Here is a 27894-nt window from a genome sequence, read left to right on the forward strand (position 1 = left end):
CTTGGATCGAGGTCTGTGGGGTTGAGAGAGGAGAGACAGGACTGACTCTCACTCTGTGTCCTTCCCAGAAATCTCCAGAAGCCAGTGTTGTGAAAATACTCTATTTATTAAAGACTGGCAGAAGGAAGCGGGTTCTAGGTTCTGAATGGGAAATCGAGTCCCAGCGCCGGTGGAGAGAAAGGAATATGGGTCAGCCGGCCACCTGGGAGGGGTCACAGGTCAGTAGCCGGACCCCAGTCATAGCCGTCGTCAGAGGACTCCACATCTCGAGCTCGTGTAAACTTCTTCCTCAGGGCCTCCCGCCCGTAGGTCCTGGGGATCAGGAAACAGAGGAGAGGCTGTGGGCGGTGGGGAGGCTTGAGCTACCCTTACCTGAGGCTGACTCTGCTAGGCACAATGGGTGTGGACAGAGATGAGCAGGACTGCTCGTTTAGGGGTCAGGCCTCATGAACAAACTCCTACACATCCTTCAAAGCCCCATCTCATGTCCTGTCCTTCCGGAAGCTTTCCCAGTCCTCTGAGGAAGCGGGCCCTGACTATGTGGGGTGGGACTGGCCCCTCTGCTTTCATCTCGCCCAGAAGGATGGGAGCACATTTAGACATAGCTTGGTTCTGGATCCCTTCATCCCCTGAGCCTGAGTCCCAGGAAAAGTTCTGAGGGGCTCCAGTCTGGAGTACGGGGGCTCTTACCGCACGCTGTCCTGTCGCCACTGACTGTGGTGGGGGTGGCTGTCTACCTAGGAGGGGGGGAAAGGAGGTCAGCACTTCCCCCAAAGTAAGATAAACTGGGATGCAGAGCACCCCTGTCCCAACTCCCCACCTTGGCCCAGGCAGTGCTGCCCACAGGCTCTCTCCTAGCCCCACACAGGTCTGCAACTCGTCTCTAATTTTCAGTGAAAAGATACGCTGGGATGGGGGGAAGGCCTTGGCTGAGATCCCCTAGCCTGTCAGCAAAGGAGGAGTTGGGTTTCCCATCTGCAAAATTCCTGAGGGCTGTTAGGAGTTCATAAATAAGTTCATATATGGAAAGTGCTCAGGATAGTGCCTGCCCCATAAGCAAGCTGCCATGGACAGTTGAGCAGGTCGGGTACTGCACAACTCCTGGGAGCACATCATAGATTTGTACATTTTCACATTTAACTAAAGAGCCTGGAGGAAGGGGTACCTTTGTCAAATTTATAGAAAGGCACTGTGGGGGCTGAGGCAGCCTCACAAAGAATAAATACTATATAAATATTTGTTTTTGGTAAACACCCAAGTCGTATGGGCTGGGACTTGGGTAAGCGCACTGAGTTTAAACAACCACCTTGTGACGTCAAGATGTAACTATTCCATAAGGAAACACAGCGGTGGAAATATTTGTTTTAAGTTGTTCAGTGACGCATTCAAATAGCCTAGGTCTGGGTCTGAGATACTGATCTCAGCAGAGAAGCTTCTGTTTGTTGATATCCTAGGGGGAAACAGGCTCCCGCACCGTGTGTCTCAGCTGCATCCCGAGACCCTTGCCAGGGCCACCCCCGTGCCCTGCTCACCTGGGCCCCTCGGGGACCGGAGGCTCTCCCGTGATCCCGTGGGCTCTGGGGCTCATCCACGAGCACGGGCTCCGAGGACCGGGCCAGAGCTGGCACCGGGGGACCCTCATCCATGTCCATGTGGGGCCCGCCCTCGCCGTCTGTGTAGCCCTCGCCATCTGTCTCGTAGTCACTGTTGACCCGGCTGTCACAGCTCAGATCTGCAGAGCTGTCGGCCAGGCCGTGGTGAGGGAGCTCCAGGTTGTCCTCCGAGGAGTTGTCCAGCTGTGGGGTGGGGGGGCCAAGCTGAGCCAAGACCCCCCCACACACACACCAAGCCAGGCCCTCCCTGATCTCAGACCGGACCCCCGACTGAGGACACCAGCCTTTGACCTCAGTCCCAAAACAGGTCAAGACCCTGACCTCAGGCCAAATCTTGACCGCGGACACGCCCCCAGCCCTGACCCGGTACCTGGTCCTCGGCCGTCCAGATGGGCCGGGTCTGCTGCTCGCGGATGATGGCCTTGAGCTCCTCGTACCAACTGTCACTTGTGCCATGCAGGGGAATGGTGGCTGTGGGGAGGGGGAATCAGCGCGGCGGAGAGACTCGGGTCCAGGCCCCATCGCCTGCCCCGGATCCCCAGCTCCCAGCCCACCCGTGAAGAGGTGTTCGCTGTGCTTCCGTAGCTTCTGCGCTTGCGTGTAGAGGCGGCGGGTGCTGTGGCGGGAGGCGGGCGCCAGCCACTGGCGTAGGGCCTTGAGGGCCGGGCGGCTCTCGGGGGCGCAGAAGACCACGATGGGGTAGTACTGCACGTAGTTGAGGCGTTCGATCGCTGACGGCGTCACGTCCAAGAGCGCGTGCTTGTTCTGGGCCCAGCCCGCAGTGGAGACGGTGGGAGGGGGAGTGCGGGGGGGGGGGCGGGGGACAGACCGCAGAGACAGAGCAGGAGACGGGTCAAGAGGCAGGAGAAAGATCAGCTGATCAGAGATGCAGGTGAAGGGCCAAGGTCAAGGTGGGCCCCAGCCTCGCAACACAGGCCAGCATGTCGGAGGGGTGGGGGTGGGGGGGAGGCTGGGATAGCCCAGGGCTCGCCGCTGTGTCCCTCCCGAGCCCCCACGTCACAGCACCTCCCCGAGGGGCGCCGTGGGAGTCCCTGCTGCTCAGCATGGAGCCAGAACAGGTCGGAGACCTGGGCCTTGGTTTCCCCACCCTTGAAACAGGACCCACAGCAGGGCCCTGCTTACTTTCTCCGCGATCACGCGCACGGTGTCCAGCTTGATGATCTTGGAGGGGCTATCCATCCTCAACACACTGTCTGTGGAGGGGAGAGAGAACCCGGCAGCTTCAGAAGGGCATTCCCCTGGCCACTCAAATTCAAGCCTCCCTGCCCCTCCCCTGCTCAAGAACCCACCATGGCTCCGCATCGCCCTGCGAGCAATCCTAACAACAGCAGCAGCCCCCTTAGCCATGTGCCTGACACTCGCTGCACTCAGTCTCCCTGCTGACCATGGCCTACACTGCTACTGACCCATCAGGCAGATGGGAGACCGCCTCAGGGACATGAGGTCACTGGCTCAGGGTCACAGAGCCAACACGGGGCAGGGTGAGGAGCCTCATTTGGAGTCTGTGTTCCAGACACTGGCTCTCCCACACTTGACCCCAGCTCGAGGCCTTTTGCTCAGACTGTGTCAAAGGAAGCTGCTCTCCCATCCCCCATCTGTCCTCTAGGACTTGATAGAGCACTGCTTCCTCCAGGAAGCCCTCTAGTATAGCCAGGCAGCTGAAGGAGACCCGCCCTGCCCAGGGAGGGGGGCGCCTAAAAGGAACGGGGGGAACACAACCTTACCTGTTTTTTTATTGTTATAAAACACGCATAACATAAAAGGTACCACCTCAACCGTCTCTAAGCGCACAGCTCAGCGGCGTGAAGCACACTCCCCCGGTCCTGCAGCACCCCCAGCCTCCGTCTCCAGAACGTTCCATCTCCTCACACGGAGACTCTGTCCCCACCCCCTGCCCCAGCCCCCGCTCCCACCCTCTCCTCTCTGTCTGTGTGGACGGGACTCCTCTGGGGACCTCCTGGGAGTGGGGTCCTGCGGGATGTGTCCTTCTGGGTCTGGCTCCTCTCACCGAGCGCAGTGTCCTCAGGGTCCCTCTGAGTCTTGGCAGGTGTCGGGGTCCCTTCCTTTCTAAGGCTGGAGTGTGTTCCAGCGTGTGGATGGACCACACTGTGTGTATTCACCGGCCTTGGGTCGTGTCCACAGTTTGGCCGCTGTGGACGATGCTGCTGGGAACGTGGGCGTGCAGGTGCCAGGGTGAGCCCTGGCCTTTACTTCTCTTGGGTGTAGATCCAGACATGGACTCGCTGGCTGGGTCAGACGGTGACTCTGTGTTTAACTTTCTGAGGAGCTGCCAACTGTCCTCCCCAGCGGCCACCCCCCTCTATTCCCCCGGCCATGCAGGAGGGCTCCGATTCCCACATCCTCACGGACACCGCGTCGTTTGACACTATGGCCCTCTGAACCACACCCAGGGGCCTCCTCCCGCCAAGTTCCTGTCCCACAGGCCCTGCATCCCAGGGTGCTCTTGGAAAAGCCTCCGGAAAGCTGCTGAGCCCCCCGGGGCAGTGAGAAGGCCAGACGGACAAAGAGCCTCACCTCCTGAAACACTCACAACTTACACGGGCACGAACACCGTGCCTGGGAGCCCCAGCCGCGAGCCGCCGTGCAGGACACATCTGCCGCCTTCCCTCACTCATCCCTCCCGCCGAGCACAAGAAACCCCATTTGAGAGGCAAGGAAGGGATGTCTCAGAGAGGGCAAGCGGCCAGCTCAGGGTCACCCAGCCACACGGAATAGGAAGGAATTTAGGGACACTGACCCACTGGACTCCCTGGCACTGCCTTGAGCTGAGAGATGCCCACCCAGAGGATCCTCCAGCAGCTAGATGAGATGTTGTACCTCCAAAAGCCCCTCCACCCTCCTCTGGGGGCTCCTAACCAAGATCTCGACCCCACAGGGCTTTGAGCTGAGGCTTTATTAAGTGCATCTGCTCTGCAAATAGTGCCCTCTGCTGGAAAGCAGCTACAGGCAATATGTAAATCAGTGGGTGTGGCTGTATCCCAATAAAACTTTATTTGTAGATGCCGAGATTGGAAGTTCATTATCATTTTCACGTGTCACACAGCATTTTCTTTTAACCTCTCTTCAACCATTTAAAACGTGTACCTATGGGGTGCCTGTGTGGCTCAGTGGGTTAAGTGTCCGACTTGTGATTTTGGCTCAGGTTGTGATCTGGGGGTTGTGAGATCGAGCCCTGCATGGGGCTCTGCGCTCAGCGGGGAGTCTGCTGGAGGATTTTCTCTCTCGCCCTCTGCCCCTCCCCACTCTCGCGTGTGCACACACACGCTCTCTCTCTCTCTCTACAAATAAATAAATCTTTTTTAAAAAGTGTAAATATCATTCTTAGTTAGCAGGCTGTATAAAAACTTAGCTGATGGGCCACATTTGGCCCGGGAGCTTTCATTTGCTGACCCCCTACTCCAGCTTGTTTCTGTAGTGGCTAATTTGGGGTCTCCTCAGGGCAATCATCTTGTTCAATGCTGTGTCTGTAGCTCAATAAATATCTCTTCAACAAATGAAGGAACAGGTAGCACGTTGGCTGCCTGGCGAGCTGTGTTAAGAAGGATTCTGAGGCTCCATCCAGACTAAGAGTGCCAAGACTGATTCAGGACATCTGGCCCCCGGCATTAGAGGGGTGCTGGTGACTCATGTGCCTCATGTTTCCACGGGCTGTTCTAACTCTTCTCATAAACAGCAGCAGCGGCAGCCTGGTCATCAAGCTGCTTTGGTCCCAGAGGTGGGGAAAGGGTTGTCAAATGATCCCCCCACACACACCGCAAACAAAGACCTGGGTTCTCACCTGCGATTTCGAACTGGTCAGGCATCGCAGCAGTCAACTTCTGCATCGCAATGTCTGCCACGGGCCCCAGGATCACCACCGGGCGCTTGAAGCTGGCTGAGGGGCAGAGAAACGGCAACAATCAAGGTCCCATTTGCAGCAAAGACTGCTAGCTCTAACCAGGCCCACGGCCACCCAGCTAAAGACTACGTCTCCCAGCGTCCCCTGCAGGCAAGGACAGCCATGTGACTAGTCCTGGCCAATAGGGTACAAGCAGAGTCGATAGGCACAGTTCAGCTTGTATCCTCCCAGGAAAGGTAGGAGCGCTCTTCACCTTCTTGCCCCTTGCCCCTGGCTGGAATGTGGGTGTGGGTGCACCATCTTGGACCATAGTAAGGCAGAAAAACAAGATGGGAGGGGACCACCCCTGGCTGTTACTTAAAAAAGGCATCTTGTCTGTGTCTGCAGGTGTCACATGGAGTCTGTTAGAGCCACTGAACCTAGCCAACTCGGTGGTCAGCAAACTACAACCCGGGGGCCACATCCGGCCCACTGCCTGTTTTATAAATAAAGTTTTATTGGAACACAGTCACATCCACTCTTTTACGTACTGTCTCTGGCTGCCTTCCCACAGAGCTGAGTCGTTCTGAAAGAAACTACCTGGCCCACAAAGACTAAAACAGTTTAGTGTTGGATGGATACACCATTTTAGCCCTGAGGAAATGGGCACAGAGGGCAGGAGGAAAGGGGGTATCTGCTCTTGTTCTCCTCCCCTGAACTCCAGGCCTCTCTCTCTCAAAAGCTCCATACATTCAGATATTCTAAACATTCTTTTTTTTTAAAGATTTATTTATTTATTTGAGAGAGAGAGAATGAGAGAGAGAGAGAGAGAGAGAGAGCACGAGAGGGAAGAGGGTCAGAGGGAGAAGCAGACTCCCCGCCGAGCAGGGAGCCCGATGTGGGACTTGATCCCGGGACTCCAGGATCATGACCTGAGCCGAAGGCAGTCGCTTAACCAACTGAGCCACCCAGGCGCCCTATTCTAAACATTCTTTGGTCAAAATTAAGTTGGCAGCCTTTTATTTTTAAGTCTTTCTCAAAAAATAAAAAATAAGTGTTTCTCCTCTCCTGAACAGCTCAGCCCGTTCCCATCCTTCCGACAGGTTTTTTTTTGTTTTTTTTTTTTTAAAGGCCTCTGCACCTGCTGCAATTCTTTCTCCCCCGAGGCCGTGGGCGAGGGCTTGCTTCCCTTCCTGTAATCTGGATGGGGCTGTCTCCCCGCCAGCCCAGTGCTCAGAGGATCTATGACCTATGTGCTGCTTTTGTGTGTATTTCTAAATATTGGATTAATTTCTTAAGATTTTTGGCTTTTTAAAATTAATTGTTAAAACAATACATAACAAAATTTACTATTTTACTGTATATTTTAAGGGGTACAACTCAGTGGCATTTAGTACATTCACAGAGCTGTGCAGCCACCACCCCTAGTTTCAGGATATTCTCATCACCCTGAAAAGAAATTTGTCCCCATCAGAAGTCACGCCCTAGTCCCCTCCCCCGGCCCCCACGAGCCCCCTTCCCGTCCGCAGATGAGCCCGTTCTGGACGTGTCACCCACGTGGACTCACACCCCGTGTGGCCTTCCGTGTCTGGTTCCCTCCCTGAGCGTCGTGGGCTCGGGGTCCGTCCCCGGGGCAGCGCGTGTGGGCGCCTCGCTCCCATCTGTGGCCTAGGGACGCTCCCGTGCGTGGAGGGACACACTGTGTTATGTCTCCTCATCTGTTGATGAGCATTTGGGTTGTTTCCACATTTTGGCTCTTGTGAATCACAATGCTGTGAACACGCATGTGCAGGTTTAGGTCTAACGCCTGTTCACAGTATGGGTGTATTTTAAAGGGTGTCTGTTTAGCACCAGCAGCACCCACTGAATGTACAGCCTCCTCTCTCTGTGCTGTCTGGTGCCACGTGGGGCGATGGAGCAGTTAAAATGTGGCTCGACGGCGCCTGGGTGGCTCCGTCAGTTAAGTGGCTGCCTCTGGCTCAGGTCATGATCTCGGGGTCCTGGGACTCGGGCTCCCTCCTCAGTGGGGAGTCTGCTTCTCTCTGTCCCTCTGCCTGCCGCCCACCGCCCCCCCCCGCCGGCTTGTGCTTGCTCTCTCCCACTCTCTCTCTCTGTGTCAAATACGTAAATAAAATCTTAAAAAAAAAAAAATGTGGCTCGTCTGAACTAAGATGCACTTTGAGTGCAAAATACACACCAGATTTTGAACACAGTGCACACACAAAAAAGGATGTGGAATATCTCACTGACAACTTATAATTGGATTATCTATTAAAATAATACTTTGGCTACATTAACAAGATAAATTATTTAAATTATCTTTAACCATTTCTTTTTCGAGATTATATATGTCGTTTGCATATTTCAATTGAAATAGAAATTAATTTTTAAGGAAAGAAGCCCTTTCCTGTTTCCTTACTTCGGCACCCTACAATAACCCAACATGGGTATTTTTGGTGGGAGTAGAGAGGTGAGGATGGGGGCTTCTGAAGGCTGACGTGGCTGAACACTTGGCCCAGAACTTCCAACAATCTTATGAGCCCCCCCCAGCCCCCCACCCCCACCCCAGGGACTCACCTTCTCGAAGCACCACGCGTTCATATGGCGGGTAGTGACCCTGCCTGGTCAGAGCGGACAGGTCTTCGCGGCTCCGATGGGTGGTCTTCTTGGCCCCGCGCCGAAGGCCCCTCAGTCGCCAGAACTCGGCCCGCGCGCTGGAGCCCGCCGAGGCACCCGGCCCGGCCCCCATGGCACGCTGGGCCTCCTCCAGACTGGCCAGCTGCTCCGCCCTGGGGAGAAGGCAGGGGACTGATCACCAAGGGCGGCAGAAGAGCAGCCCAGAGACGGTGGGCAGCGAGGCTATGCCCATGTCCGGCAGGGAAGCTGCGGCCAAGGGGGGGGCCCACCTGCTCTGGTTGGGGATGATGCCCCGCTCCTGCTCCCGGAGGTCGCGGCCCATGCGCACGGCCAGCCAGTGGCCCCCGCGGGTGCGGCTCTGCCCGGGGCCGGGGCACAGTGTGTCCAGCACATGGAAGACGTCTCCGCGGGTGAAGCCCAGGCCCGATGGCGGGCTGGCCTCCAGCTCGAAGTGTGTGCGGATGTAGAAGGAGTCGCCCACGTGGGACTGCACCATTTTCCGGAAGACTGCGGACAGGGGAGGCTCCGTGAGCGCCCAGGCCACCGCCGCCGGGCCCCGGCCCTCCTGGCCACACACACTCACTGTCCTGCTTCCGCTGTGTTACCAGCTCCACGTCCTCGCCCGGCGGCAGCCCCAGCAGGAACTGCACAGCCTCCTCCCGCGTCAGGTTCCGGAATGGCACATCATTCACCTGCCAGGAGGGGGGCACGAGATGGGGCGCAGCCCCGGGAGGAGGGTGGCGGGGACGAGACATGGCGCCGCGCTTGCAGGGGCGAGGGGGTCGGAACAGGGAGGACACTGAACGGGGGTAAGATTGTACAAGGAGTGTAAGTGTAAGGAGGTGACGGTTGTGGAGGGAGGCGAGACTCGCCAGGAAGGCACGACCCGGCCGAGGCCGTGGCCCAGAGGGCGCGGTCAGGACACGGTGGGCGCAGCCGGGACCCGAGCGACAAGATTACGATGCTGACACTGATAACAAGCACGCATCCTGGACAAGGTCATCATTTGGACAATGAGGTCGTGACACCGATAACCAGGACGTGACGTGGACAAGGTCGTGACCCAGACAAGCCACGCCCCAGTCAGCAAGGTCGTGATCCAGCCAACAAGGTCGTGACGCAGGCAGGGAGAGGCGTTGAAATGTGCAAATGCCCGTGGGGGGTGTGGCCAGCCCTCGGGGTGGGCACAGGGGTGGGCACAGGGGAGGACACGTGGGCAGGGAAGACTCGGGTACCACACCCACCGCCCGCTGCCCCAGGTCACCTGCAGAATCTGATCTCCCTCCTGGATGCCCTGCCCGTCGGCCGGGCTGCCCTGCTGCACCCCCGACACAAAGATGCCCACGTCGTTGCCACCGGCCAGCCGCAGCCCGATGGTGGTGCCCTTGGGGAAGCGGACCACCCTGGAGTCGGGGCTGTACCTGGGAGGCGAGGCAGAGGCGGGGTCAGGCCGGGGTCAGGTGGGGTCAGGCGGGGGCGTGCTGGGCGTCCCCGGGAGAGCCCCCACCCCCTCCGGGCCTCAGTTTCCCAAAGAGCCCCGCATGGCAGCCGCATCAACACGCTGGTGCCGGAAGGCAGGACTGTGTGCTAGGGAGGCGGCCCCGGGATGTGCGGGCCTCGGGCTGGCGGGCTGTCTTTCTGGGGGACATACCCACGGTCCTCCAGGCTCTGGCTGCTGGACACCCTGTAGATGTCATAGCTGCTTTGCCTCGGGGAGTCTGAAAGGGAACAGCAGTCTCTTTCCCAAGCCCGTGGACTGGTCCAGCCGCCACACCGCTGCCTGATGGCCTCCCTGCCCCACGGTGCTGTCACCCAGCCCCCCATCCTCCCCAGGGAGCTGTCCCTGACCTCTTAGGCCCATAACAGCCTCTGTAGCCCTGCCTGGCACAGCCTCACTGGCTGGGATCAGAAAAACCAGAGGGATGCTCAAGAGTCACCACCCTTCCGCCGCCTGCTCACCTGGTTCCGAGACGGTTCTGGAATCCACCGAATTTTCCCGCCGAAGTGGGGGGCTCTCCCTGGAGGGGAACAGACTTGGGGTGAAGTGAGGATGGATGCTGAGCGTGACTGTTGGAATTCTAACTTCTCTGCACCCAGGTTCAACTCCGGGTTCTGCTCCCTCCTAGCTGTGAGACCAGGGGGCCACTGCCCTCTCTGGGGATGGCTAAGTCAGCCATGTGAGCCAGCTCGGGAGTGGATCATCCACCCCCAAATCCTACAGCCCTCGACGGCGCCTCGGCTGTAACCTGTTGAGATCGCGCATCAGAAGCACCCCACTAAGCCGCCCCAGCTCCGGACTCCCCGGACATTTACTGGTGTTTGGAGCTGCTGGGTTTTAGGGTACTTTGTTATACAGCCACAGATAACTGAGAGACCCCCTACCTCACAGGTGCAGGACGCCTGAGTAGGGTGCTCGTTATCTAATCCCCACGCGTTGGGCACTTAGGTTTTTAGGCACTGAGTTGTGTCCCCTCAAAATTCATCTGTTGAAGCCCTAACCACCCATCTCAGCATGTGACGGTTAACAGGGCAGGCCCCGATCCCTTGTGACTGCTATCCTTATAAAATGGGGACATTTGGACACAGAGACAGACACGCACAGAGAGGAGGTGGACACCTACGAGCCCAGGACTGCCAGGGGCTACCGGAAGCTCCTGGAAGCTAGGAGAGAGCCCCACCTGCGAGCCTCCAGGGAGAGCCGGCCCTGCCGGCGCCCTCATCTGCCGTCCTGAGCCCCCGCCGCCAGAGGACACCCATGCAAGGTCATTGCCTCCTGTCCCCATCTGTCATCATCATAAGGAACAAGCACCCATGGCTGTTGTACCCCCCAAGAGAAAATCCCTAATAGGCGCCTTATGCACTTTGAAGTCTTCTGGGATGTGTCGGAATATTCAGTTCCTTCTGCTTTAAAGTTGATCCATATCAGGTTTTCCCAGGACCAAGAACCCAGAGCCAGTCCTGGGGGCAGGGAGGACTATGGGTGGACGGGAGACGCCTCTTCCAGGCAGACCACCAGGTGGAAAAGATATGTCCATGTTCCCCTCCTGCTGGACCATTCTGGCCAATGGGCGTACGTACTCGGAGGAGTTGGTTTGGCTGGCGTCCAAACTGCGTTGCACGTGCTGGGGTGGCGGTGGGACGTGCGAGGGCAGCGCCTGAGACAGCTCTGAGCCGAGGTCCGAGATGTCTGCAGGGGAAAGCATGTCCCCTCAGGCCTCCTGCCCACACCTTCCAAACTGGACCCGCTTCACAGAGGGAAACATCAAGGCCGCTCGCAGCAAAGGGGCCTAGACCGAGTCAGGCTCAGCCAGGGCCTCCAGCCCTGACTTACTGTGTGGCCTTGGGCAAGTTTCTGTCCCTCTCGGAGCCTCGCCAACCCCCACCCGGCTCTGCCTGGCACTCTCTGCCCCCTCCCCGCCGCCCTCCGTTCAGCCCCCAGGGCCTGCCTTCTGGCCCCTCACCATCCAGGAGGGAACTGTCGCTGTCACTGACAGCCGGTGGGATGTTCACCAGGAACTGCCCGCGGTCCCTGAGCACCAGCAGGGTCAGCTTCCCTTCTGACTTCTCGATCAGTCGCCGTGTGTCACTCAGAGACAAATTCTTGCTGGACACACCGTTAATCTAAAAGGGGCCAGGAAGGAAGACAGGAAGTGAGTTAATGCAAGATCGGGGATACCAGAAATAGATAGCTTGGTGGTGGGGGGGGACTAGAAGCACACAGTCCCCGAGAATTCATAAAGACAGCCATTCTCAAGAGGAAATAATACAACTGGATTCCTCCCGCTCTGAGGAGACCATGCCCAGAAGTGACTCCTGCAAGAATTCCAGAATTGGCCAATTTCCTAAGGGGTGGGGTGAGCACTAGGGGAAAATGAGAAGCAGGTTGAGGCCCCATCTCCCTAGAAGGGGAATTTCTCGGGAGACACTAGGAACAAACATTAGAAACAAGTCTAAGTAAGGAACAGGGAGTGGATAGCCCAAAATACCAGAAGCAGACGATCTGTAGGAGGTACTAGAAACAGACATTTAGAGGTGCGTCAGAAACATAATTTGGGGAAGAATTTAATGTCCTCTCTGGGCGCTCCGGGAATCCCTTTCTAACGTTTCCCGGCAGGTGCGTCTGTTTTCATTTACCCTGGGGATTGTGAGTTTGTCATTCCCCCCCGCCCCCCCCCCCCCACTGAGCTACCTGTTTCTAGTGTCTGCCCCAGACCACTAGAAACAGACAATTCCTCGGGGTCACTGGAAACAGATAACTCTGAAGAGGCTCTCAAAGCGATCAACTGGAAATGGTTTGGAAATCAAACACTAGGAATCACTAGAAACTGATTTTCAGGAGAGGAGTCTGGAAAGAAACCAGCTCCAAGACAGAGCCGCGCCTCTAAGCCTGGCCTCTGGACCATCAGCCCCGACCAGCTAGGGCAAGTTGTGGAATGAGCACCGTGGGCCAGCGCCCCCGTGTGATTCTGGGGATACTAGAACCCGACATTTGGAGTGTTAGAGCAGAGGTTGGGGGCAGGGGGGGTCCTGCGTTGTCCTCTCTAACCTCTGGGAAACAGGCAACACCCAGCAGGCCGATGGTTCCAGCCAGCTCTGCGGACCTTGCTGGTGGCAGGGTCGCCCGGTCTAGCCCCCGACAGGAAGCCTGGGCTCACCTGTAGGATGAGGTCTCCTTCCTGCAGCCCACGGTTCCTGGCGGCCAGGCCCGAATCGGTGATGTGCTTGATGAAGATCTGACTGCCCAGGGTGACCCCGAACTCTGTGGGGGGCGGAGGGAAACTGAGGCAGGGCCTGGGCTGTGGGCTCCTCTCAAGCTCAGACTTCCCACCTGCCCTCGACCCTCCTGCCTGCCTTCTGGGCCGCCATCCCGCAGGGAGAGCTCAGGCCCGGCTCCCTCCCTGCCACCCTGGGGCTGTTCTGACAGGACCCAGGACCCAGGACGTGTGATGTTAGCACAGAAGGTCATGGGCAGGGGCCTGGGAAGGAACAGAGCCCTGGTCCCCGTCCCCAGCGCCCTGCTCACATCACCACATGGGTGCTCTTAATGACATCGCCATCAGTGTTCAGGGCGTGACTCTTGCTATTAAAATCCCAAGGTGGGGGGCGCCTGGGTGGCTCAGCCGGTTAAGTGTCTGCCTTTGGCTCAGATTGTGATCCCGGCATCATGGGATCGAGTCCCCCATCGGGCTCCCTGCTCAGCAGGGAGCCTGCTTCTCCCTCTGCCTGCTCTTGTGCTCGCTCTCTCTCTCCCTCCCTCTCAAATAAATAAATAAAATCTTAAAAAACAATAATGGTAAATAAAATTCCAAGGTGGGGACAGATGTCCAGTGCCATTTGTCACATCATGTTTAGAATTCTAAGGTCACAGTGCTGCCATTGACTCGAGATGGGGTCAGAGGTCACGTCCCTGCTGTTGGGGTCATGAAGGAAATGCCAGTATCATGACACTCTATAGATGTCACAGTGGGTGAGTTTCCTGGGGCTGCTTGAAATTGTCACAAACTTAGTGGCTTTTAAACAATACCAATTTGGAATCTCATAGTTCCGGGCTCGGAAGTCCCAAAACCCCGGCGTGGGCAGGGCTGGTCCCCCCGGGGGCCCCAGGGAGACCCGGCTCTGGCCTTTTCCCGGCCCGCAGCCCCCCTCCATCCTCACCGCCACCAGCGCAGGGTCTGCCCATCTCTGGGACTCCCACCCTCTGCCTCCCCCTCGTGAGGGCCTCGTGAGGACGCCGGGCCCCCCGGGAACCCAGGGTCACCCTCACCCCGGGAGCCGGGACAAGGTCCCCTCTGCCACGTGAGGGGACACGTCCCAGGTCCGGAGGGGCCAGGACGGGGACATCCATGGGGGCCTTTATTCTGCTGACCACCCGCCACACGGGACGGGGGTCAGGGCAGTGGCGACCCCCCTCTGCGGGAACCCTGGGCCCCACCGCCAACAGCACACCCCAGCCGCTGGCTCACCTTCGCCCTCTCGCCTCCGCACCAGCATGGACTTCACGGGCCTCATCTGCACATCCTGCTGTGGCAGCCGCTTAAAGCCAGACACCAGGGCCAGCCCGTTGGCCTCAGAGTTACCACCGGGGGGGCTCCTGCGCCCATGGCTGCCGGCCCGGCTCCGGCGGCCCGCCCTCGGCCGGCGTGAGCGCTCGCCCCAGGAGCGGCCAGAGCCACTGGATGTGTCGCCTTCGTAGCCCTGGCCATGGTCGGCCTCGTCGGAGTCCCGATGTCCCCGGCCGGAGGGGCTGGCCTTGGTGGCAGGCAGCTGGATTTTCCGCGGACGCTTCACCGTCTGTTAGGGGAGGAAAGGGAGGGCCGGCTCAAGGCTCTGCCCCATCCACTGGGTCGTCCTGGGGGACCCTGGCCCCTCTCTGGGCCTCAGCGTCCAAGCTGTGAAATGGGGACAAGATTCCACTTGCTCGTAGACGCTTATGCTCAGACTGCCCCATGAGCTGCAGGACCAGGTGGGGCTCAGCGGGGGGCTGGGGGGGGCAGAGGTGCCCCCTGTACCAGGGGCTGCCCCTCCCACCCGACCCCCACTCACAATGTTGGCCAGCTTGGTGCAGGTCTTGAGTATCTGAATGGCAAAGGTGGAGGTGACACTCTCCATGGAGACCCCATTCACCATGACAATGTGGTCCCCTGTCCTGAGGGAGGAGGCTGGGTCTCAGGGAGGAGGCCTCACCTTGCACTTTGGGGCGGGCACCCCCAGTTCTACAAGGCCTGGTTCTAATTCACTGGTGTCGCATGTCTCACAAAGACATTTATCCTTCTGGGCCTCAGTTTCCTCATCTGTAAAATGGGGGCCTATCATGGATGCTACTGTACTAATAAAATGCAACCACAGAACAGAAGCTGTGGTTATAACGGGTGTCTCCATACTCCTCATTTCTTCTGTCCATCCCCTCTTTCTGCTATTCTCCCCCTCTTTCCCCATCTGGGTTTCAACATCTCTCTCTCTCTGAAGCTGTTCCTTGATTCCAGGCTGAGCCAGATCACCCGTCAGCCACTCAGGGCCCAGAACCATTTTCCCCCAACATAACTCCCAGGAGCCTCCTGCCCCCAAGGGCTCAGACCACTGGGTTTCCTTCCCTCCAGCCAAAACAGGTTTCCCAGTCTTTCCATTCCAGGAATGCCGTGGGGCCACTATGACCCCGAGACCTACATCGGAGGACCAGAGAGTGCCTTGGGGAGAGGGAGGGCCACATCGCCAACGCCGTCCTGCTACCAGCTCCAAGCCCTGTGTTGGCAGAGCTGGAAGGCGCCAGGCACTTTCCTGGCTCCTAGCTTTGGCCCGCACAGGTCCCTCCTCTTGGCCAGCAACCCTGCTGCCTTGATACGCACAGCAGTCTGCCCTCCGCTGGTCCCCCGGGTACCACATCAGACACAACCACGGATCCACTGGGCCGGTCTCGGCCCCCAGAGATTGCAATGCCGAAGCCTCGCCGGGGGTCCTAGGAGAGGATGAGACATAGGATGAGCTTCTGCTTCCCATGGGGACAAAGGCTCTCCCATCCTGTCGAGCAGCCCAGGATCAAGAAGACATTCTTGTTGGCAACCACGCGGGGAGAGGGAGGCCTCACCTTGCAGAGCGTGGCCGTGTGCTGTTCCCAAATGGTCAGCTCCTCCATGTCCAACACCTGACAGGAGGGAATGGAAGGTGGGCGTGAGGCCATGGCAGGTCCACTGGAGCACTCAGGGGTCCCCTGCCCTGGGTGAGGAGCCCGGCTCTGACACTCCCATGGTCCAAGCCTGTGGGCAAGTGGCTACCTCTCTGGAGACCTCAGCTTTTGTATCGGCAAAGTGGATTTATGTCAGGGGTTCTCAGTTAGGGACCACTCTGCCCCCCAGAGGACATTTGGCAACATCTGGAGGCATCTGTAGTCATCACAACTGGGAGTCCTCCTGGCACCGGGTAAGTGGGGGCCAGGGGTGCTGCTCAACCCCCCACAGAGCAGGGCAGCCCCACACAGAGTACAATCTGGGCCCAAATGTTCATATGCCAAAGCTGAGACCCTGGGTTAAGTGAACCAAACTGGTAAGAGCAGAGAAAAGGCAAGTGCCTGGAGGGGATGGGGGGGGAATCAGTGCCTCAAGGGATCCATGCCTGAGGAGGTCAAGCCTGGGGGGGGGGTGTGTCAAGACTGGGGGGAGGGAAAATCAGATCTGGAAGGCAGAGATTTTTGTTTGTCTCGTTCGCAGTGGAGTCCTGATTCATAGCAGGGATTCAACAGCTGTTTATGGAAGGAGGGAAGGAAGGAAGGAAGAAGGAAGGAAGGAAGGAAGGGCTTCCCTTGTGCCGAGCACTTTCCATGTACTATCTCATTTAATCCACTCATTGAAGGGAGATTCTATTATCCCCATGTCACAGAGGAGGAAACTGAGGCACAGAGAGGCAAAGTCACCTGCCAAGCCAACAGCACTGATGGAGGTGGCGGCTGGGGAATGTGGAAATACCAGATTATTTTCAGGCCCACGCTACAGATGCACGTGCAAGGCCGCACTCCGGGACACCCACCCTGCTAGAGGGAAGGCAGAGACGAGGAGCCCACCCCCCCAAAACTCAGTGGCCCTATTTCCCTGGGGGGCCTGGTAGAAAGGACGCCCCCTCCCCAGCCACTGCAGGTGGGTGATTCCCCCGGCAGAAAACCCTGCGCCGGCAGCCCCAGTGCCTCTTCTTAATGGTTCCCGGGAGAGCAGCATTCCTGGCAGCAAGAGTCGGGAGGAGGGCGGGGGAAGAGAGGAACCAAGCCCGGGGCGGGGCCTCCCGGGCTCTCCGGGCTCCGCAGTTACCAGGGAGCTGAGAGGACAAGTCTCACAACCGAGACTCAAACCCCTTGACTGGCGGTGCTGGTGCCTCTCCCAGCCTCAGCTTCCCCTCCTGTAAAATGGGTTGCCCCCATCCCCGCTGCCCGGTCTTTCAGGGTTGAGGTGCCGGAGCGGGCAAGGAGGAGCCACGCGCCAAAGGCAGAGGGAGCCTGGGCAGAGAAGCTTCCGGAGACGCGGCAGCTGTCCTGAGAGGGGAGAATACAGACTTTCCTCCTTTGCACATGGATAAGAAAACACCGTTCCGTAGCTGGCGGCCGAGTGCTTTCCGCACACCCGCTCGTTCAATCCTGGGGGGCCCTCGGATGTGGCACCACTATTACTCCTACCTTAAGGGAGGAGAAAGGAAGGCCCAGAGAGGTCCAATACCTTGCCTGAGGTCACACAGCAAACGGGGGACACAGGCAGCCCGTCCCACACCCTCGCTCCTCACTGCAAGGCCACAGCACCCTTCTGCTTAATTCTTGTTTTGTTTTCTTCTGAAACTCATTTTTCAAAACAGAGTCTTTTTACTTGGCTTTAATTTTACGCTTTGAATCAGGAAATGGCCTCCAGAATTTTGATTTCCTGGCCTTATTTTAAGAAACAGCCCTAGGGAACAAGGGTCCCCAGGGAACAAGGGCCCCCAGGGGGACAGGAGCAGGTGCCCCAGGCTTGTCCGGCCTTGCGGTTCGTAGGTTCACCTCCTCAGCTGTCAGAGGCCTTGACTAAAACCCAGAGGGCTGAGCCTCACCCCACTGGCCCCGCAGCCCAGCTCACCTCCACAGATTTCCCCTGTGCCTAACACACACTCCCAGGATTTGTGCACAGCTAGCCCTTGCCACTAGGGTTCTCAGCTCAAAAGCTGCCTCCTCAGGGAGCCCACCTTGGCTAGCCAAATTTCCCTGGCTCCCTATCACTCTTCCGTGTTTTATTGTGTTTTCTCGTGGCCTTCAAACCATCTTAAAATATCCTGTGTAATCACCAGTTTGCAAATTTCTGGTCTTTCCTCCCGGGCTGTGAAGGCTGGGTGAGGCTGTCTCTTTGAGCTCTAGTGATGGCCACTGGCACCTCCCAGGCCCTGCGATTAGCCTCCACTCCAAGCCTTAGCACCTGCTGTATGTACTCTCTGGGCAAACTCCTATTCATCCTTCACAGCCCCAGTGCCACTGTCTCTTCCTCCAGGAAATGAGTCTTCAGTGGCCCCATACACACATCTCACATCCCTAATTATTGGAATCTGGGATGTCTCCCATACACCCCTCTAGGCTGGGGCCTGCTGCTGGGCAGGGCTGGGGGCCCTGGGACCCCCACATAGTCCCCACAGGACCAGCAGGGAGACAGTTTGGGGAACGGGTGAATGGTGACATAAAAAGTATATTCAGCCAGGAAATCAACCGGTGTGTCCAGAATTGCTAGAGCCCTCAGCCAGCGGCCCAACCAGGTGAGCTCTGAGGGGGCGGGGCCTGCACCTGCTTCCCCACCTGGAGCCCCAGGCCGGTGACAAACAACGAGGAGAGGAGTCGCCCAGAGGGGGCAGGTCAGGTGGTACCCAGTCACACAACCCCAGACACTAGGCTCGGGGACTGCAGTCCTCTCTCCCCCTCCCCGCCCCCACCTCTGGGAACAAAGGCGCAGGGGGAGGCGGGAAAGGGGGCCACAAATAGGCCACTTGGGGGAGGGAATTCTGGAAGCTGTCCCCGCAGCCAGGAAGAAAGCTGGCGGGAACCTGGACTGCCCGGCCTTAGGGCTCTTGGCAGTGTGGTCTGGGGGGGAGCCACATTCCCCCTACGGCCTCAGTTTACCACCACCACCACCCCGCCCCTCCGCCCGGCACTATCGGCGATTGTGAGTCAGCTCAAGCTCCATGCCTGGAGGGTAAGGTCCCCCCAAATAGAGACACGGAGATGCCCTCCCTCCCAGCAGGTTTGCTCTTGCGTAAAACGGCCTCTCGACCCCTATCTCTGCTGCCCTTGTATACAGTAGGCGCCCAATACATGGTGGTTCCTTCTCCAGCAGCCTCGTCGGGTTCGCCGAAGCCACCCCAGCCCACAAAAGAAGTCACTGCTGCCGTTCCACGGTTACTCAAGCTTAATTCGGCGGAACACCCTGGGAGCCCGGCGTAAACATCTTTACAGGGCACCTAATACGTGCCGAGCGCTTAAAGACACATTTTCCTCTTAGAATCCTCCCTACACCCTTCTTTAAAATGAAGATCACCAATTTTATAGGCGAGGTACGGAGAGGCCTTGATTCACTGGCCCGAAGTTATACAGAAAAGCCAGGATTTGAACCCAGGTCTACCGGGTAACGGAGGCAGACCTTGGGGCAGAAAAAGACCCCAGAGACAGTTTTGGGAGACCAGCGGGCGCGAACGCCCCTCGCTGCGCAGCCTCAGGCTAGCCACCCTACTCCTCTGGGCCTCAATTTCCCCATTTGTAATCTGGGGTGATCTGGGGTCCTGGGTCGAGGTCGCAAGCCCCACTGCAGCTAGATCCCCTCCCCCTCCCGCCCTCTTGCGGGCTACTCGCCTGGAATCTCACCGCCATGGTCCACCCCCTGGGCTCTCCAGCGTCCCTGCCCCTGGGGGGCCTGAAAAGGGTCAATCGTTTCCCACCTTGGGGTGAGGGAGGAGGCTGAGGATGCTGGCGGCAGACAGAGCGCCCGGCTCTCGCCCTCCTCCAGCCCGCTCCGCGGCTCCCGGCTGCACCTGCCCCCCTTCCTCCTCCGTGTCCCCTACCGGCCCCGCCTCCGCCCCGACACGCCTTCGGGACGCCGCGGAGGCCGCCTTCGCCCCCAGTCGCAGGATCCAGGCGCCGGGGCGGGAATACCAGGCCGGGTTTTCCACCCAGCTGAGCACTTGCCGGCCGTCGGGGAGGGAGACCGGCCAGACAAGGCTGCAGTGAAGACCCGGGAGGAATTCCGGCTGCGTGTCCGAACGGAGCCTGAGATTCAACGTCCGTGGACCGGGCCCCTTTCGAGGTTCAGTTGGGACATCTATTGCAACAGGAGCAGGGTGAGTGCCAGAGACCTCCAGAACAGAACGCTAGCCTTTCTCGGGGCACCCCACCTCCGGGATGTTTACCCCCGTTACATAGAAGGGAAACTGAGGCCCGGTGAGGTCTGAGGCACGGACTTTTGATGCACGCAGGTGCGAGCTGCTGAGAGCTTGGTCTTCGCACCCCGCGCGCGGGGCTGGGCCCCCAGCTGAGGAGGGCGGGGCTGGCCGGAGGAAATTCTTCAGGCTCCTGAGAGCAAAGGTCAGGCTTCCCCCTGAGCCTCAGAAGGTGAGATCTGGGAATGACGGGACCAGGGCAGGAAGACCTTTCCTTGGGGCTGGGGGTGGGGGTTGAGTGAGGGAGGAATCACCTGGATGGTCGGGGCTGACCCTGGCTACACCCACACATTCCTTACTGCTATATAGACCCTGACGCCCAACTGCTCCTGAGCGGCACCTCATGCCAAGGTTGAAAGGGCAAATCTAGGCATAGACACCCCTTCCTGGCCTCATGCACTCAATTCTGGCAAAGAGGAATCCCACCCAGGCTGTGGCACAGAAAGGTAGACAAGAAACGAGGAAACTGGGGGATCAGGAAATGCTTCCTGGAAGAGGGAGCATTGCAGCTAGGGTTTTGAAGTTTGGGTAAGAGTTTGCCAAGTGAACAAGCAGACAATATAATAAAAATCTTTGAGGCTCCCCCCAAATTGACTTCTTACCCCTCCCCACTGCAGTTCTCCCAAAAACACAAGTCCGCAGAGCCCAGTCAGCCAGCATGGGCCCCTCAAGCATCTCCAAAGGTCCCCAAGACAGTAAGCCTTTGCAGAAACCCCTCTGAGGACCGACTCAAAACCTCAGGGCTGGAGGGGGGAGCTCAGCTTTTTCCCAATGTGATCTTTGGCCACCAGCAGGTGGTATACAAAACGATTTTAGGTGGAAAAGGTCAAACTTTTTTTTTTTTTAAATAGCTGTGTATTTGTTTTAATGAGTCATAGGAAAACATAAATAAGCTCCCCACTGACATGCATTGTGGGTGTTCGTGGCTGTGAGTACTCGGGAGTGGCCCATATGTGGGGAACATCCTGAGCTCCTGCTCTACCACAGACCTCAACACTATTGTCTGTGGACTAAATGGGTTGAATTTGTGGTAATGAGGCTCCTGGCTCACGTTTATTGAGTGTTTGCTTCGCTGCAGTTACACATAATGAAATCCACGTGTCCGTTTGGCAGCTGGGTTGAGGGGCAAGCCTGACTGGCAAGAGCAGGGTTTGGACCCCGATTTGGCTCTGTTTGACCCCACACCCCTCACTTTATACGAGTGTTTCTCACTGTAGGGGAATTTGCCCATGAGGGCCGCTTGGAGATGCCTGGAGACATTTTGTTTTGTCAAAACAGACTGGTGCTCCTGGTGTCAAGTAGGTGGAAACCAGGGGTGCTGCTCATCACTCCACAGCACCCAGGACTGTTCCCCACAAGGAATGACCTGGCTGAGGATATTAATAGCACTGAGGTAGAGAAACCCCACTCTAGGCCACTCTCAGAAGGGGGGCAACCACCCCAAGACACATGGTCTTCTTCCAGCCACCCAACATGCTGCCCCCATGTATTCATGCCCTACTCAAGAACTCTCAATGGCTCCCTAGTACCCATCAGACAATCCTGTGCTCAAATGCAGGTTGTTTTATTTTTTAAAGTAAGCTCCACACCCAAGGTGGGGCCTGAACCCATGACCCCAAGATCAAGAGTCCCAGGCTCCACCAACCCAGCCAGCAAATGCAGGGTTTTGAAAAAGGGTGTGGCCAGTGCTGCCCCATAGGCCAGAGGAGCTGGCTTTAAGCCCACTATTCCAGCCACCCCCCAGCCAGATCACTTTAAGGAAATAAAAATCTGCTTTCGGTCAGTCTACTTCATTCATGCACTCATTGTTTTTATTCGGCCATTAACGCAACAAAAATGTCTCAAGCCCCTACTATGCACCAAGTACCTAAGCAGGAACCCGGCGGAACCAACTTCTGATCTGAAATTTCAGTGCCAAATTCAACCAGGAGGGAGAAGCGCGGGCATGGCATGAGGGAGTGGGGAAGGTGGGGTCCCAGAAGTACCCCTGAGATGACTCTGCTCCGCCTTTCTGAGTGCCTAGGGGGAAACTGAGGCCCAGAGAGAGAGCTGGGGCTGGACTGAGGCCCCCGAGAGTGGTGGCCACAGGAGGGGTGAGAGCGTGGGGGTGGGGGCTCACGTAGGGGCCTTGGGGCCCTGTGTATACCCAGGACTGATGAGACAGACCTAGGAGAGCCAGACAGTAATCGAATCGTCACATAACATAAAGAAAAAGTACTACCTAGGCTTCTGAGAGCATTGGCAGGGAGACACCACAGGGGCTGGGGGCTCAGGGAGGGTTTCCCTGAGGAATGGCATTCAAAATAAGAACTGAGTTCAGTAGGAGTGACCTAGGTGAGAGGGATCCAAGCCAAGGAACAATTAGACCTAAAGGAGATGAGGGAGGAGCCATGGAGAGATCTAGGTGTTCCGGGCAGCGGGCACAGCCTGTGCAAAGGCCCTGGGGCAGGACCAGGCCTGGCATGTTGGAGGAACAGCTAGGAGGCCTATGTGACTGGAGCAGAGTGGGCGATGGGGAGAGAGGGAGGAGGGAAGGGCAGGAAGAGGAACGGAGGGGTTGGGGGGCTGAGGGGAGAACTTGGGCTTTTATCCCCAGGGAGGTGGGCAGAGGGGAACCCTGATTTGGGTGTTCGCAGGCGCCCCCTGGTGGCCACTGAGGGAAGGACGACGGTGGGGGGGTTAAGGCAGGAGCAGGGGGACCAGGGAGGTCAAACCTGGAGGCCCTGCAAGGTCTGGCTTTAAAACAAACAAACAAGCAAACATTTCATTTTGGAATCATTTAAAATTGACAGAAAAGTTGTAGATACAATTCAGAGTCCCCACATGACCCTCACCTGGTCTCCTCCAACACTAACATTTTCTACAACTGCGGTATATTGTCAGAACTAAGACACCAACATCCTATGTCACCATGAACCAAACTGCAGACTGTTCATGCGCGCGTGCACACACGCATGTGCGCACACGCACACACGCGCCTACACATACATCAAGAATGCTGACATGAATTTACAGATAGACAGTAAGCTGGACAATAACCACAGGGCAATAACCAACAGTCTCTGTAGGACAAAATTCATTTGCATTTCTATGGACCGGAATCATTTGCCATGCTACCGGTTTCATCTAATTTACAGGGCTGTGAAATAGTTCAGAGGCAAGAAGCACAGATAGTTTTAGAGGGTACCCCAAAGCCTGGCATTGATCAGATATTCAATCACTATACAAATGCTAAGGAGCTATTGAATGTTCTTGAGCTGGGGTCGCAGCTTATTTTTTTTTTTTAAGATTTATTTATTTATTTGACAGAGAGAGAGAGCTCACAAGCAGGCAAAGTAGCAGGGAGAGGGAGAGGGAGAAGCAGGCTCCCCTCCAAGCGGGGAGCCCGATGCGGGTCTCAGTCCCAGGATCCCGGGATCATGACCTGAGCCGAAGCAGACGCTTAATCAACTGAGCCACCCAGGGGCCCCAGGTCGTAGCTTATTAACTGCACCTTTATTTATGGGACTATTTTCAGAAGATCTCTTCTCCCTGCTGGTCTGCAAGCTCTACCCAAGCACCGATGGTATCCCAAGCACCTAGAACAGTGCCTGGTGTGCAGTGAGTGCTTAATGAATGAATAAATAGCTCCTGGGGAGCCACCTAAGATTCTGAACAGAGGAGAAAGACCGGTGCTGTGTGCCCTGGGAGGACACATTCCGGGTGCGGCGGGACTAGCCACAGAACACATAAGGATTGGCAACGTGGAGGTTGTGGGGGAGCTTTAATGAGGGCCCAGTGAGGGGAGCTGGCCTGGGGTACAGGTGCGGAGGCCAGGCTGGTAACAGGGACTGTGAGCAAAGGTGGCAGGGGTCTCAGTCCTACCCTCCAGCTGTTGCACAGAAAGACAGAACCTTGATATAAACAGCCTCGTGGGGACCCCCTCCGGCCTTGGGAACACCATAAAATCACCCTCATTTTTCCCCACTGGGGCCTTGACTCCCTCCTGCCCTGGAGTGGAGAAGGAAAGGAAGCAAAAGGAGCGCCCAGGCCAACCTTCCATGCACCTGCTCCACGTCACGCTGCTGCTTCTACTTTTGAAGCTTCCCCGTGATACTGCTCCGAAGTTGGAACCAGGTCCCCATCTTATACAAATGAGGAAACTGAGGCAGGAAGAGGGAGGGCTCTGCTCTTCCCCTGCAGCAGAGCTCCCTTCCAGAGCTCCGGCTTCCTCCCGTCTGATGGTGGGGGTACCTTCTGCGAGTCCCCCTACAGCTGCAGCCCACACTGCAAGCTTCTAGAAGAGTCTACGTGCCCCGCCTCAACTTCCTTCCCCCCTACACCACAGTGCTCTCCTTAAGATGCCCCGGGACCCCCCCAATGTTGCCCTGGGACATCCCTCCACCCTCCTGTGCATGCTAGGCGCCTGCCACACCTGAATCTGCCCCTACTACCCTCTCCCCTCCCCATCCAGTCATGAGGAAGGCATCAGACAAACGCAAAACAAGGCGCTTTCTGCAAAAGCCCTGACCAGACCATCTCCTCCAGGCGGTGAAGGTCAAGGAACAAGGTCACAGCCCGGAGGAAGCAGAGGAGACCTGACAACTGAATGGGCTGTGCAGTCCTAGATGGGGCCACGGGCAGAAAAGGCGATTCGTAGGCTCTGAATATAGTCTGCAGCTCAGCTCATGGTGACGGAGGGTGTTGGTATCGGTCCTGACAATACACCGCGGTTGGGGAAAATGTTAATGTCAGAGAAGACCCCGTGAGGATCATATGAGGATTCTCTGAATTGTATCTACTACTTTTCCGTCAATTTTAGATGATTCAAAATAAAATATTTGATCTAAAGCCACACTTGCCGGGCCTCCTTGGTTGGTCTCCCTGGTCCCCGGGCTCCTGCCCTCACCCCCACAGTCTGTCCTCCCCACAGCAGCCACGAGAGGGCGCCCGTGAGCACCCGAGTCAGGTCCCGCCCTCCTCTGCCCACAGGCCTTCACGGCACCCACCTCCCTGGGTCAAAGCCAAATCCTTGGTGTGGCCCCAAGGCCCTGCAGGACCTGCCCCTGTCCCCTCCCTGTCCTCCCATCCTCCCTCTCTCCCCCTCTCCCACTCTGCTCCAGCCACACGGGCCTCCTGGCTGTTCCTCCAACACGCCAGGCCCAGTCCTGCCCCAGGACCTTTGTACAGGCTGCGCCGTCAGCCTGGAATGCTCATTCCCCAAATAGTCATTTCCTTCATGTCTCCTCAGATGTCACCTTCTCAGCAAGGCTGCCCTGATCTTTCTACTGAAGGTTGTAAAATACCTCTTTGCCCATTTCACTCCTGTCCCTGTTGCTCTTCCACATTTTCCCCCGCTGTGAGACTGACCAGTCTTTAACCCCGGGTACAATTTCCTTCCTTATTATATCTCCTGTTTCTTGAATGTCTTCCTCTAGCAAAACACAAGCCCACAGGAGCAGGGATCTTCGTTGGTCCGGTTCCCTGCTGAATCACCAGGGCCCGGAAAGGCACCCAGCACACAGTAGGCACTCCTTAATTCAAGTTCACTCGCTGGGCAGCCCCTCCTCCCAGCGGCGTCTGCCGCTAAGCTCAGCCCATTCCAAAGGGTGTCAGGCTCCTCCCTGAGCAAACACTGCCCGTCTGGCACAAGGCCAGGCTGAGGAGGAAGAACAGGAACCCAAACTGGCCTCAGCGGACTTTCGCCAGAACTCGGGGACATGCGGAAGCCCTGCACCATGGAGGAAGGACTTTTACAAGATGCTGAGCCCAGAGTGTTGGGTGGGGGTGGGAGGGGCAGTCCCCAGACCTCCTGCTCTCCTATCTGCCTGACATCCCTACTTTACTGTGCAGCTCTGGGCACGTAGCTGCCCCTCTCTGAGCCCGAGTGCAACTTCTGTCTAACAGGAAGGCGGATGGGACATTGCAACCAGCTTGTCATTCTGAGTTCTAGTTTGGGGTGGGACCATTTACCCCAACGCCCCATGACTGAGATTCCATTACTCGCACCCTCCTTTGCTGCTCTCAGCCGCCCTGGGTCATGCTGACTCTAATTGTACCCATTTTACAGAGTGGAAAATTGAGGTTTTGATAGGCAAAATGGCTGGTGCCTAGATCTATCTCACTCTGTGGGTTTTCTCTCCAAATCCCAGGCAGGTGGGACCCGACAGACAAGATATATCCCCTTCCAACCCTACAGACTCCAGGTTTGAAGTCTCTCCACTCCCTGGGAGTGACCCCCAATTCCAGACCAGCTATATACCCTGAGACTCATGTGCCTCCCCTCTGGGCCCCCTCTGTCCCAGACAAACAGACTTGAGGTGCAATCGGACACCTGGCTGGCCAGGAAGCTCTCTTTGTCTTGCACTTTGGGGAGCAAACGACCCGGTAAAAAACTCTTCCCACCCCAGCCTGTCCTCTGCAGGTTCTGGGTTTCCTTTGCCTTGGGGACCATCCAGCACCTTGCCCACAGGAGGCTCTGCCCACCGCCCCCCCTTCTTACTTTTCTCCATTGGCAAGGTTTGCCCAGAGAAGGAATAAGTGAGATAAGCCCAGCGGGACCCCTCCCCGGCCCCCTGCAGGTCCCGGCAGCCGGCGGGAGGTGGGGGCCACTGCCTGGAAACTTTGGGAATCTCTTCGGGAGCTCCAGGAGGAGCTCCCTAGCCTGTCACCTCCCTACCCAGGCCTCCCCTGCTCGGTTTTGGGGGATCAGAGACCAGCCGGGGCCTCCTCTGCCTCCCTGGCACCACCTGGGCCAACAATGATCCTTTTAAGTCTCTGGCTCTGGCGTCCTGGGCAGGTTGCCAGGGGGTGATAACTGCCAGCCAGATAATCCCTTAGAAACTATGTCAAATGCCCACGCAGGAGTGTCAGTTTCCTGCTGTCCGGGCAGTAGAGGGGAGGTGATGGGGGTCCCAGGACCCTGTGGCCGGGGAGCTCAGTCTGCGCAGAGCAGGGCGGGGGCGGGGGGCTTACCTGTCTAGGAGGCGGGGTGGCCTCTGGGCAGGCGGCAGGAGCCGGGGCTTGGGTGCCCGCCTGGCATGGGGGTGGGGAGGGGCCCTGAGGTCTGAGCTCTGTCCTCCCCACTTGGTTCCCCAACGTTATCTCCCTCGTGGAGGCAGCAGTTCTGTCCCGAGTCAGGTGGAACCAGCAGGAGGAGGTGCAGAAGGCCAGGGAGAGACCAGCAGCTGGTTGGGTGTGTGGCTTTGTCGCAAGGTGCTCTCACGTGGGAGCAGCTGGCCTTAACCCCTGCTCGCCCAGAGGCCAGGGCCGCTGAGTGCTCGCCCTGCTCACGCCGCTGCCCACGAGCCCCTGGCCTCAGCGCGGGGACTGGAACATACAGGCGGGTCCTCGGGAAAGCAAACCCCTCTTGGCTCCCCGTCTCACGGGCCTCCTTGAATCTGGGGCAGACAAGCCCTTCCAGCAGGCGTGCCATCCCACAGATTAGCGCAGAGCTGGCTCCTTCCCACCGGACAGATCTGAGCCCAAATTCTGCTCCTTGGCCACCAACTCACCTGCTTGGATTCCTATGCTAGGGGCGTTCAGCCATTTCCCTGCTGGGCAGCTTTGGGCATGCCACTGAGTCTCTTCAGTTTCCTCAGCTGAAAAATGGCAAAATCACCAGCCCCAGCTTCCTAGGACTGTTTCAGAAGTTGGATAAATGAATGGATGTCTGGAAAGTGCTCATAGAACCATGCTGGGTACACAGTAGGTCCACACCCTCTAGCCACTCTCCATCCACAGCTCGGAAAGACTAGGGTGTGGGTAGGTGTAAGACACATGTCGGGTTGGGGCGCCTGGGTGGCTCAGTTGGTTAAGCAACTGCCTTCGGCTCGGGTCATGATCCTGGGGTCCCGGGATCGAGTCCCGCATCAGGCTCCCTGCTCG

General features: G+C 57.5%; 1 protein-coding gene across 2 annotated transcripts; it reads right to left on the minus strand.

Moving 5' to 3' along the window:
* Positions 1-108: 108 nt before the first annotated feature.
* Positions 109-27143, minus strand: TJP3 (tight junction protein 3). Of its 2 annotated transcripts, none has more exons than XM_028126044.2 (21): positions 26983-27143; positions 15692-15748; positions 15453-15562; positions 14653-14755; positions 14073-14400; positions 12765-12868; positions 11571-11730; positions 11188-11296; positions 10069-10127; positions 9761-9827; positions 9374-9530; positions 8693-8801; positions 8379-8616; positions 8050-8261; positions 5434-5529; positions 2757-2827; positions 2168-2378; positions 1984-2084; positions 1533-1796; positions 691-733; positions 109-312 (listed from the first exon to the last, which is right to left on the minus strand). In XM_028126044.2, the coding sequence occupies exons 2-21, from the start codon at positions 15737-15739 to the stop codon at positions 290-292; spliced, it is 2613 nt and encodes an 870-aa protein (XP_027981845.1). In that variant the 5' UTR covers positions 15740-15748; positions 26983-27143; the 3' UTR covers positions 109-289. The 2 variants fall into 2 exon arrangements, with proteins under 2 accessions (XP_027981845.1, XP_027981844.1); XM_028126043.2 differs by having other exon boundaries at positions 691-737.
* Positions 27144-27894: the final 751 nt, after the last annotated feature.

This window comes from Eumetopias jubatus, unplaced genomic scaffold (genome assembly GCF_037043125.1).
Source record: "Eumetopias jubatus isolate StellerSeaLion01/CBP00866 unplaced genomic scaffold, mEumJub1_p1.0 scaffold_1, whole genome shotgun sequence".
NCBI classification, from domain to species: Eukaryota; Metazoa; Chordata; class Mammalia; order Carnivora; family Otariidae; genus Eumetopias; species Eumetopias jubatus.

Coding starts and splice junctions, on each gene's coding strand:
- TJP3 (XM_028126043.2), bottom strand. CDS start 15,739: ATGGAGGAGCTGACCATTTGGGAACAGCACACGGCCACGCTCTGCAAG. Junction 9,828..10,068: donor CAGAACCGTCTCGGAACCAG/GTGAGCAGGCGG, acceptor GTTCCCTTTCAG/ACTCCCCGAGGCAAAGCAGC. Junction 8,617..8,692: donor AACACAGCGGAAGCAGGACA/GTGAGTGTGTGT, acceptor CCCTGTCCGCAG/TCTTCCGGAAAATGGTGCAG.